The sequence below is a fragment of the Zeus faber genome, assembly GCF_960531495.2.
Source record: "Zeus faber genome assembly, chromosome: 12".
Classification (NCBI taxonomy): Eukaryota; Metazoa; Chordata; class Actinopteri; order Zeiformes; family Zeidae; genus Zeus; species Zeus faber.
The window spans coordinates 25,805,987-25,818,453 of NC_137196.1; the positions used below are offsets into that span (position 1 = coordinate 25,805,987).

General features: G+C 45.4%; 1 protein-coding gene across 4 annotated transcripts in view; it reads left to right on the forward strand.

The window, feature by feature from the left end:
- ctnnd2b (catenin (cadherin-associated protein), delta 2b) overlaps positions 1 to 12,467 on the forward strand; it is a gene marked incomplete at both ends in the record, with an annotated part of 118,659 nt that overhangs the window by 90,453 nt on the left and 15,739 nt on the right. For all 4 annotated transcript variants that reach the window (XM_080010941.1, XM_080010942.1, XM_080010943.1 and 1 more), the window contains 2 exons: positions 1,114 to 1,300; positions 11,058 to 11,175. In XM_080010941.1, coding sequence (XP_079867067.1) covers positions 1,114 to 1,300; positions 11,058 to 11,175 — 305 coding nt within the window. The remainder of the gene's footprint in view (positions 1 to 1,113; positions 1,301 to 11,057; positions 11,176 to 12,467) is intronic.

The following is a 12,467-nucleotide window of genomic DNA, read 5'->3' on the forward strand; positions in this document are numbered from 1 at the left end:
ATGTGCTTGTCTTCTATTCCTCTCTTAGCTCCACACTCCCAAATGTCAGATCTCCATCGCGTCTCAGTGTTACTTTATTCAACGCGTCAATGCGTCTCAGTTTCACACTGCATTTTGTCAGCGTATTCCTTCAATGATTTGCATGTCAAAAAATGTAAATCGTCTGTCTGTCTGTCTGTCTGTCTGTCTGTCTGTCTGTCTGTCTGCCTGCCTGTCTGTCTGCCTGTCTGTCTGTCCATCCAGGGGTGTAGACTGGGTGTGGGGGTCCCACGGCTCAGGCTGGGGCTCGACACAGCTCGTGCTGGAGACGCCTTCCTCTGCAAAACTCCTTTTATTTTCCTTCCTATATGGGAATCCACCGCGTTAACGCAGACAAAGAGAATGAATGAATAAATAAGAGAGTAATGTTCAAGTGTCCCCCCCTTGGAGAGTTCCCGGAACAGAGGGGGAAATGTGATACGGCAGCGAGGGGGTTAATTACTGGGGAAGGCGGCGGAGGGGAGCGGAGACTGCGTGGCGTGTAGTGGTGGGAATTACAGCTCTTTGAAGGGAACTGGATCTTAAGGATCCCTTGCTTTCCGAGAGTCTTTCAAAATATTATTTTTTATGCTGTAACATTTGCTGATGGCATAAATTACATAAATAACGTGAAAATATGGTACTCAATGTACATACTCCAAGTATGTATTTATTTATTTTTCGTTAACATCTATTTATTTGTAGAATGGTTTAAAAAAAATTCACAATAAAAAATAATAAATGAAACAAGTGCTATAGTTAGTTAATTTTGTGCAGAGCAGGTATAAACAGTATTTTTCACACATAAATAATAATAGTAAAATAAGTTATTATACGGGTATACGGAAATCCTTGAGCTTTCTTAGTGGGTATAAGGCTGTACCAGCATATCATATACCGCACACCACTTCTATCTGTCTGTCTGTCTGCCTGTCTGTCTGTCTATCCTTATTCTCTGCTGATTCTCCTCATATTCTGCGATTTCACCCTGGGGATGAATAGTATTGAATGTTTACATATATGAAAAGTGCCTGTCTATCCATCTATTCCCTTTTTTTTTTTTCACGCTCTTTTCCTCCTCCCACCGGTCGCCAGGCGTCCTGTGGAACCTGTCGTCCTGCGACGCCCTGAAGATGCCCATCATCCAGGACGCTCTGGCCGTGCTGACCAACGCCGTCATCATCCCCCACTCGGGCTGGGACGCGTCCCCCCACACGCAGGAGGACCGCAAGCTGCACCTCCACTCCTCGCAGGTCCTCCGCAATGCCACCGGCTGCCTCAGGTCGGTCACGATTTCTTTTACTATTTCCATTCCGGTCGGGTTTATTTGTCCGGCCTCCCGTGTCCGAGTTTCCTGGTCCCAGAGAGCCTCACAGGCCTCTGCATTCAAAGCCCGGTGTGGCGGCAACTCCCCGAACCCTAATTCCACTGCAGATCAATGACACAAATCCCAAAAGCCCGGGGTGAGAAGGGAGAAGGCTTGAGACGGATAAGGAGGGATGCACAGGTGATTGTAACGGGTGACGACACGGGTAACGGCGACACCAGCGATAAAAATAACAAGATATATATTTTATATAATGTATCTAAATGAGAATAACTATGAAGGGCTGATGTTCCACTTTCATGTTCTATTTCTGTTACCCAGTGACTCAGCTTCACAAGGTCATGGTTGAGCTTATTTGAATGAAGCACTGAACAAATCAATTACTGAAAAATAATGAACACACAGGGGTTTTTTTTAAATCAGCGTTCTCACCATTCACTTTAATGGGAAATCTCAGTCTATTAGTGCAGGGTGTGTCAAAGTTCAGGAGAATGAGTCCTCACTGCTCAGTCAAATGAATGTGGCATCAGCACATTGGTTCAAAGTGTTGGACGGTGGATCTGTGTGTTCTACTGCCAGCCTATGGGATGCATGTGCGTCCCTATAAAGGGGGACACTAGGACCCAGGGGCGGAGACTAGGCAGCGGCGGATCCCATTTTCAAATTGGTTTTAATAATCAATTCAGGGAAATAAAATAACGACACAAAAAAAAATGTGTGCACGGCAATCTAACTCACACTGCCGCTGCACACTCACAGAATCAAATAACAAACTTAGACTGAAACGGCGAGCCATGGGACGACGTGATTGGTCGATTGGTCGCCTGCACCTAAGAGCGCTGCGCCCCACGCCCAACCCGCACAGCACTGAAAGCAGCTTCCAGTTTTTCACCTTGTGTTCCATATTGTCTTCAATACACAATATACTGTAGACACACAATGCCTCTGTATGCATTTAACATGCCACATCCATAGTTTCTCCATTGTTTGTTTTTGTCTTGTTTCTCTCAATGTGCTTATCTGGCAAATTGTGACTCTTGAATGCAGGGGCTTGTGGAATTATTGGCTATTATCAATATAAAACATTGAACAAAAAGAAGATTTAATGGAGGTGTAATGGAGCCGTAGCCAGACCCACCTCACAGGGCCAATACATCATCTGCTTTTGTGCACCATTAATTTAAGTGTGTGTGTGTGTGTGTGTGTGTGTGTGTGTGTGTGTGAGAGTGTGTGTGTGTGTGTGTGTGTGTGTGTGTGTGTGTACGTGCGCGCGCGTGTACAGCTGAACGACCGATCGTGACGCTGAGGCAGCACTCCTCAGTTCTCCGTTCGACGAATTTCAATAGAACCGCCCCACACCCATGACAGCCATGTGTGGAGGCGTCATATTCTCTCAGCCCTTTTCATTTAATATGAGAAAGGTGCATGAACGTGATTTCTTTTTTCACAATTTCCAGATTGGACGGAGGTGGACCTCCGCCCTGAGACATAAAATTGAAAACCCTCCCTGAGCCCCGTCAGCCCTCTGAACTCTTGTGTTCAAAGGTCCATTTTTCATTTGTGTCTCAAATATGCTTTCCAGGGATCTGCAGTGGTGTTGTAACACTGAACCTTCAAGATATCTTGTACACAGGACATCACGTGGTCAGGCTCCACGTAGAAGTTTAACCCCGACAAAGATTTAAATAAAAGAGTAAAAGTCACCATCAGGTTTGGGGTGCAGACTGTGGAACTGTTAACAGCATCGTCCTCAGAGGACCTGAGCGGCCTACATGTAGATGATTGTATTTACCGTTATTATGGTATTAATACGCGGCAAAATGCATTGGAAACCAGATAAAAGCATTAAGAGAAGATGTTAAGATTTACATTATTCTTATCTGCATGCACTTCTCCATTGTCATGGAGATAGAATAGGCTTTTTTGTGATGCTGATACACAACAAATGACGCTGTATGTCCTGGTGTCATATTCGTATAATGAAATTTAAGTCTCCATGCTCTCCGCACGCAGTGAGCGTATTTCAACAGATGAGCTCCCTAATTTGTTAATTATATCGCCGTTAATAGCCACCCACAGGGTCGTATCAAATAACATTGAACCATTGAAATCGCTGCTTAACCAGCCGCCGCTGGCGTCATTGTAGCAGTTGGCTAAATTTAGGATTATATTCCAATCTAGCCGAGGTAAGCTGTGGCACGGAATCAGGAATAATGAAAATCACGAAAATGGAAAAAAAAAATCGTGATGCTTTGAAATAACTACTTTGAAGCCGCGTTTCAGCATGTGTGTGTACCAATTGTGATCGTAAAATAAATGAAAAATACTTTAAAACACTTATAAAGGGAGAGTACTGCAGGTACAATAAATTATCCCTTGATATCGGTGGATGTTGGTGAAAAATAACAATTTTGATAGAAAGGATGGATGATGCTTTAAATATATATGATTTAACATATATATTAATAACTTAGGGAATGTCATTTGTTATCTGTTTTTGTCGGTGAATTAATTTCACTAGTAATGTAATATTAAGCAAACGCTCCAGGGCTGTAGCGCTGAGGATCAATAAGGGTTTAACAAATAATGTGAAAAAGTGATAAGGGACCTAATCTATTAAAGACACATTTATTTGTCCTCCAAAATAAGGGTCCAAACCCCCCGTGGTAATAGCTCATAGCTAGAGCTGTCAGCATTTCTAAATGATAGCCCGATCGCAGTTATTTGAGTTGACCGCCCTCATTTAGTGAAATTGTTCCATTCCACAACAGTTTCCATCCAAATTTGAGGGGGGATTTTAAGCCAATTGGAGAAATTTCACAATAATTAAGATTTGAATTGGGTGAATTCCCAGCGGTTGTTTTGAAGCAGACTTTCTACATGAATTTTTTTTGTCCCAATGGTTCGGTGTCAGCAAACGGCTCCTCTGCGATAGGAAGAGGGTGCGAACTACAGGGAAGCCAGGGCGAGCTTGGCTCCTCTTAACAAGACGTGAGCCCCCCTGAAAAACAGGATTTTGGGGGGGCCTCTAAAATATCGACAAAAATCCTCTTTTTTCCGTGGATTTCAATTTTTCTCTTTCTTCATATCATGGATCATAGGTAAAAATGAGGCCATTATCGATGTATGATTCATGCATGAGGGTGATGTATCACTAGCTCACTTTAATAAGGACACCGGCATGCTCTTGCCATCACCATCGAAGTGTGTGGCGGCGCAGTATCATAAACGTCACTCACTTTAACTCAAAGATCGGGGAAAAAAAGGAAACTGTCTTTGTCTCGCTCAGAATCGCCGTTATTCATTTCTTTGTGTTGTAGTCTGCCTCCATCAGATATGTCAAAAAGGAAACAAGGAAGCTTACTCGCAATATTTGGATTAAGAGTAAAAAGTAAGTGAAGTGAAAAATAATTGTGTTTGTAAGCTGGTCGCCAACAGAACACAGAACACTGTGTCATTAACCACCCTGCCAAATTTGACTGATTTGAAAAAATCGCCAAGTTTATAAAATGAGGTCTCAAAATCGTGGGGGAAAAAAAAAAAAAAAAAAAGGCGGTTCCCTCCGGGGGCGTGTCCGCTCAGGATGCTGAAACCGCGCCCGATGGCGTTAACCGTGTAATATGTCGATGTTGACATTGGAGGAACATCCAGTGTTTAAATGCTCTGCTCTCGCCGCAGACAGCCCCGCCCAAAAAGCCCGGACCGCACAGCCGGTGAGAAGCAGTTTACGATCTAACCCCACAACTCAGTACGGCAGCGTCTTCCCACGCTTTCAGCGGCTCCTCCCCAGCATGTAAAATGTGTTTAGAATTCGCGTTCGGCGTCTTCATTTGTACCGAGAAATGATTGGTCAGTATACGACGGGCAACTTGAACCGTGGGAGATGACTCCAGCCCGCGTGGGCGCGCTCTGGTTTTGGATTGAATTCACATACGTTTCGTGTGTTCATCGGCTGCTTTTTGCTACCGGGCCCATGCCGGTGAACTACAGAATATAGTACATCCCTCCGCATTGTCGTATTGTATGACGATCATGGGATGTTTTGGTTTTGACAACCCGGGCGGAGCGGTTTGACGTGTGTCATCAACCGATTGTTCTACGTCACTTGCGCTGACGGCTAATGTGTAGCCAGGAGGCCCCTATGAAGGCGGCGTCGAGTCAACACAAAAGACGAACCAGATCCGGCAATTATTCGTACGTCGACTGATCCTCGCCTGAGACCCGAGGACGGCGACAGGCCGCGGCGCCGTCGCCGTCTCCACCCGGCGCCGGGTGGAACCGGCCCTGATTTCAGACAGATATCCCCGGTTGCGCTTCACTTTCTATCTAATTGCGGCGGCGTGGCTCCAGCTCTGCGGCTACGTACCCGCAGTGTATGATGAAACTCCCCGGCAGCTCGGGGACTCGGCGGCTATGGAATTATTCAGGGCGGCGAGGTGATTCTCAGAGAGAGATAACCGCGCTGTGCCAGGCATTTAACTGTCAGAACTGGAATTTGGCCGATTCTCGTGGCGTTCGTCGCCGGGTAAAACTGAAAAAGTGTCGAAGTCGAAAAACTCAAACTCAAGAAATACAACTTTTTTTTTTTCAAACAGTCGACGTGAGCTATGTCTATCTGTCTGTCCGTCTCTCCTAACCTGTCTGTCCGAGAATCGACTTTTTTGAGCATCTTTTTCTCGAACAGCAGTAGGAAAATAATATTTGGATGAACTCTCTTTTAACAGGCTACATTTCGCTCTGTTACCTCAGACTCCAGATGACTTTCCAGAAAGTTATTGCAATTAATGAATAATTAGATCTGATTGTTTGTGAGTGGTTATAATTGTATACACAATTTAACAGCGGAGTCAAGAAGACGATAAAAGTTTTATTTGGTCTGATCGCACTTCAGACGATTCAGATAGACAGATGGATGATGAGTACTTCACAAGCCTTGCACAATAATTTGCAATTAGGGCTGCTGGGATATCGAATTGAATTAATCGATCAATCAATCAAAGTCGAAAAACTCAAACTCAAGAAGTGACTCGGATTGATTGATTGATTCAATTCTATATACCAACAGCCCTTATGGCAAATGACTGTGCAAGGCTTGAGAAGTACTCGTCCCTCTCTCTCTCTCTCTCTCTCTCTCTCCCTCTCTCCCTCCCTCCCGCTCTCTCTCCCTCCCTGTCTCCCCGTGTCCGTTGTGGTTCTGCCTTCCTCACTATTCTCTGTCTAATTAAGCTGCAGTTCTCTTCCGTCGCTCTCCTCACCTGCCTCCTGCGTCTATAAGCTGCGTGAACTGGCTGCTGCGCCGGCAGTCGCCTCTGTGGTGCATGTAGACACACACACACACACACACACACACACACACACACACACACACACACACACACACACACACACACACACACACAGTCACACACAGACACACACACACACAGTCACACACACACACACACACACAGGGACACACAGACACACACACACAGTCACACATACACAAACACACAGGGACACACAAGTAAACACATACACAAGACACCTGCAAAGCGTGCTTTCTGTTTTGAGTCTTTTCGTGTGTTCTGTGTGAGTGTGTGTGTGTGTGTGTGTGTGTGTGTGTGTGTGTGTGTATGTGTGTGTGTGTGTGTGTGTGTGTGTGTGTGTGTGTGTGTGCGTGTCGCGACTGATGGCTTTGTGTTGAGCAGCTCCCTGAGCTCGATGGGCTAATTCATCTTTCTCACGCCTCGTTAGGGAATGCTGGGAGTCTGATTAAAGATTGAATATTTCATGGCGGGTTTGGTTCATAACTGGCCACCTGCTCTCCCCCTCTCCCTCCCTCTCGCTCTCTCTCTCTCTACCCCTCTCTCTCTCTTTCCCTGGCTCTCTAGTCGCATGATCTCATTTCATTTTTTTTTTCCCCCTCCCCGTTCCCTTTCTGCTCTTTCTCTCCCGTCGCATTGTGGTTGCCTTTTATTCCGCGTTGTTCTGCTTCCCCCTCTCCGCCCTGCTCTCTCTCTCTCTCTCTCTCTCTCTCTCTCTCTCTCTCTCTCTCTCCATCTCTTGGTTTCAGCTGATATCTGTCGCCTCCTCTGTTCATCCGTCTGTTTTCTTGTTCGCTCTCCCTACACACTCTTTCTCTCGCTCCCCGCTGCGTGTTGCATTTTTATTTTATTTTATTTTTTTCCTCCTCCTTCTCACTGTTGTCTAGCGAGGCCGGTTGTGTTGCCAGCAATTTGGCTGTCATGGCGACCAGCGGGAAATGCAGATAGACCCAGACAAAGCCCGGATTTTGGGTTTTTACAAGAGCAGTAAGGTGTAAACGAAACTTATCAGTTCTACATGTATTTTATTCGAAGAGCTTCCCCGCTGAAAAAATCCCCGTCGGGCCAAAAGCTCGGCGGCCGCTCTGGTGGTGAACCCTTCACCGGGACTGATGGTGTCGTGTGGATGGACGTTAATTAAAACAAAGGCCGTCCTCAGGTGATTGCCGAAATAAAAGGAGCGAATGAAGGGGGAGGCGGTGCGGAGTAAAGCGAAGGCTCGATGATTATCCCTGTTTTTTTACTTGCCCGTGATCAGAAAAATCTAAGTTGCATCCCATAACTCCACAACCACGTGGCTTTGTTAATTAGCACCAAACCAGAGGTCCAACCAGTGAGTGAAACCAGCTGACAAAATGCAAATTCCCCCGCCCCCCACAAAAAACCTTTTCAAACCGCCCCTCTTTAATCTTTTCGGAGGGGACCACATTGGCTTTGGGAACGTCCGTGTGACAGCGGCGTCACAGGTGACTGTCGACGGGAGAATAAAACCTCAAATATCCCCTCAATATGAGACGAATATTAAATAGTCCTTCCGTGAAAAATCGACATAATCACTTGATTGTCTCCGCTCACACACACGGAGCTGTCAATCACTGCTGGGGGTCGGATGATGGTTTGCGTGTGGGTGGATGTCGACCTTTTCCCTCCTGCAGCTTTATTATTACATTATATTATCAGCATCAGGTCGGTGGTAGAGGTTGGAATGACTGGCTGCCCTTGTTTCTGCTGTCTAGCAGTCAACTAGTAGACTGACACACACACAAACACACACACACACACACACACACACACACACACACACATTCACACACAACTACTCAAACACAAAATCCAAATACACACACACACACACACACTCACAGTAGATTGATGAGCGACGGCAAACAGAACGCAAGACATGCGTGTGTGCGCGCGCGTGTGTGTGTGTGTGTGTGTGTGTGTGTGTGTGTGTGTGTGTGTTTGAGTGAGAGAGGGAGAGAGAGAGAGAGAGAGAGAGAGGTGTGCACTGTATATGCCTTCATTAGCTCACAGTGTTTTGGTGACAGTGATGGTACAAGCTGATATCAACTGCCAGCTTAACAAAGCACGCTTCAATTTCTTGGAGCATTATTGTTTTAGGCTTTCTCAACTTCAAATTTGAACCTCCATATCTCAATTTCAAATTGAGCAAAACCTCACAAAAAACACCGTAACAAAACGGTTCAAGTTCAGGGGATCAATGACACATTTTTTTCGGTGAAGTTTAAAGACACGGCACGCAGATTGAGCTCTGGCAAACCAAACATGTTTTTATAAGATGATAACGTACGCTTCTTTTGATTGAGACTCATCATCACTCCTGGTCCCCGTTTTCTTTATGTCTGTTTGTTTGTTTGTTTGTTTGTTTTTCTCAAGAGTCAGCACATCTGATTAGAACTTGCTGGTTTTCTACCGCATTCCACAAACTATCCTATATGACGCTGTAAGACAAGGGAGCGCTGAAAACTATTTAAATACAAATTTAAATTCAGAATATCACAAGTTCTGTTGGACCTTTTTGGTTCCGTCTTCCAATCAAGTGGCAAATTCCCTGTGTGTGTGTGTGTGTGTGTGTGTGTGTGTGTGTGTGTGTTATGAACTGTGTGTGTGTTATGAACTGTGTGTGTGTGTGTGTGTGTGTGTGTGTGTGTGTGTTATGAACTGTGGGTGTGTGTGTGTGTGTGTGTGTGTGTGTGTGTGTGTGTTATGAACTGTGTGTGTGTGTGTGTGTGTGTGTGTTATGGACAGTGTGTGTGTGCATGTGTGCGTGCATGCTTCTGTGTGCGTGTGTGTGTGTGTGTGTGTGTGTGTGTGTGTGTGTGCGTGTGTGATTGCACGGCGGGGGCACTCTGGTGACTCCATGATGCTCCACCGGTGGCACAGGACTCTTCTGGCCACCTTTTAATAGTCTGACATTTAAAGGGCATCACGGCCAACACAACACAGACGACGCAGTCTTACAAACAAACATGGCTGACTCTGCCGCGCGCGTTCCCAAACACCCCCAGTTTATCTTCTGCAACAGGGGGGGAACGCTCCACCCAGTCGTCCACTCCACCCTACTCAGGGTTAGAGCCAGGACGTGCACATGCAGGAAGCCAACCGGCGAGGGCGTCGCTCGGAGACGTTCGCGTGGCTCTTCGCGTTTATGCTTGTGCAGATTTTGTGTATCACGAATCACGTATCACGTTTAGCGAATCGCAATGTACGTAACACATGGAAGAAATCTGTTATTTGAAATCTTTAGGCCCCAAAGATATGGATATGCAAAATAGAAATCCGCCTGCGAACCTCATCCGCAAGTCGCATTTTCATCTGTTCCATTTTATTTTCCGTTTCGAACCCCGCCACCTCCCAAAAAGGAAGTTGGACAATTCGACCAATCGTTTTTTGACGCGCCTTGCTGAGATTTGGGAGTTGCGAGTCACGGTTACCCAGAACGCCCTCGGGCCGCGTGGCGCTGGGGGGAACCTTACGTGTATCTTCGCAGAAGCATGAACCAGGCTTCACTGTGACTCAACGGGACAAACCCCTGGTCAGTGTTGCCGACACTCACGGGACAAAAAAGCAGCTCCGTCTTACAGAACGCGCCCAAAACAACCCGGCGCCGTGACTTCTTCCCCAGGTCACGGCTGGCGCGGGGTTCGGTAAAAATCGCCGCGAGCTAGGGGGAAAACTGGGCGGGGTTCTTAATAAAGACGTGGGGCGCGGCCAAAGTCGCTTATTATAAGCTTGGCAACGATGCCACTGATCCACCGTGATCCCGCACCACCACTGGACATCATCAATACAACATCATAATATTATTAATATTATGACAAAGCAGTTATCTTTTTACTGTTTTGTCACTCCTATATCTACTATATCATTATGCCACATAGTGATACCTTGGCGTACCTGCCACCTCAAACATTGGCATATTCAACTAAGCGCCACTTCCTCTTAACTTCTGTTTATATGTTTACGTGCTGTACATTATATTTCATTTTCATTTTTTATTTTCTCCGTTTTTTATGACTGCCACTGTTCTTCCAACTCTGCTGCTGTAACATCTGGATTTCTCCCCCGGGGATCAATAAAGTGTTATCATATCTTATCTTGTTTTGTCTTATACCAATATAAACAATAAAAATAAATAAATGTGTGTGTGTGAGTGCGTGTGTGTGTGAGCGTGTGTGTTTGTTTGTATGTTCATTGTGTTTGCTGCAGTTCGGTGAACCTAACAGTATGGGTTTGTTGTTTTTTGCTGAATGTGCAGTTTTCCCCGAACTTTTGATTGAATATGCACGTTTGTGTGTGTCTGTGTGCTTTTTGCGTGTGCGTGTGCGTGTGCGTGTGCGTGTGTGTGTGTGTGTGTGTGTGTGTGTGTGTGTGTGCGTGTACAGGAATGTGAGTTCAGCAGGGGAGGAGGCCAGGAGGAGAATGAGGGAGTGTGAGGGTCTGACGGATGCTCTGCTCTTCGTCATCCAAACTGCACTGGGCAGCAGCCAGATAGACAGCAAGGTAACGATGCACACGCACACGCACACACACACACAGACACACACACACACACACACACACAGAAACAACACACACAGAAAGACACAGAGAAACAACGTACACACACACACACACACACACACACACACACACACACACACACAGAAACAACACACACAGAAACACACAGAAAAACAACACACACACACAAACACACACACAGAGAAACAACACACACACACGCACGCAGAAACAAAGCACACACAGACACACACACACACACACTCAGAAAGCACACTGGGGCCTGCCAAGAAGAAGAAGAGAACTAGAAGTAAAATAATTGCTTTTTTTATTTTGCCCTCTGTATTTGATCCATCCCAACTGTTTAAGGAGCCGTACTTAGTTTTGTTTATCGCTAATACGAAAAAAAATAAAACAGAAAATACACAGGAAATAATTTCAAAATTGGGAAGCGTTAACAATATTTAAAAACAAAGGATGTGCAGGAGGAGCCAAGAAAACCCACGGGGGCAAGTGGAGACCCTGGTGTGAAACATCCACCACAAGGACAAATTAAATCTAAAATACGTACAATCAACTACAGGAAAATAAAGAAAAATAAAGACGTATGTACAAAAGAGGTGAATATTCACAAGAATTGGATATTCATTGGTAAGAACTGCCGAGTAACTCTAAAATACTTGCTATGTTGTTTGACCGCATAGGAGAGGGCAGTGTGGAGTTTGCAGAGCCACACGTGGAAGAAAAGGAACCATTAGGTGTTTGAGGTTTGAAGAAGGGGCCTGAAGGTGTTCGTTCCTTCAAACCTCTCTCCTAAAACGACTGCATCGTCAGGCGTTATGTCATTTAATCCGTTTTTTGTTTTTTTAAGGCTCTTCTCTGTTTATGGTTCTACCTTTTGTCACGCAGAGAGCACACAGACACACATGCGCACAGTATGTATGTGCTGTAGTTGTACAGTATGTGTACATGTGTGATGGATGGAGAGGGAGTGTGCCTGTGTGAGGAAGGGATTGTGTTCACGTGTGTTTATACACAAGTGTATACCTGTGTGCGTGTGCGTGCGTGCGTGTGTGTGTGTGTGTGTGCGTGTGTGCGTGAGCTAACCAGCTACATAAGAAATACATGTTTAGATATGGATATGGATACATATATCATGCATGGATTTGCACATATATGATATATTTATGTGCATATGCATGCATATTCTATGCATGTATTATAATATTGGATCTCAATGCACAACACTCAAGCTGTGTGAAACTCAGCCTAAATAATTTAGCCTAAATATT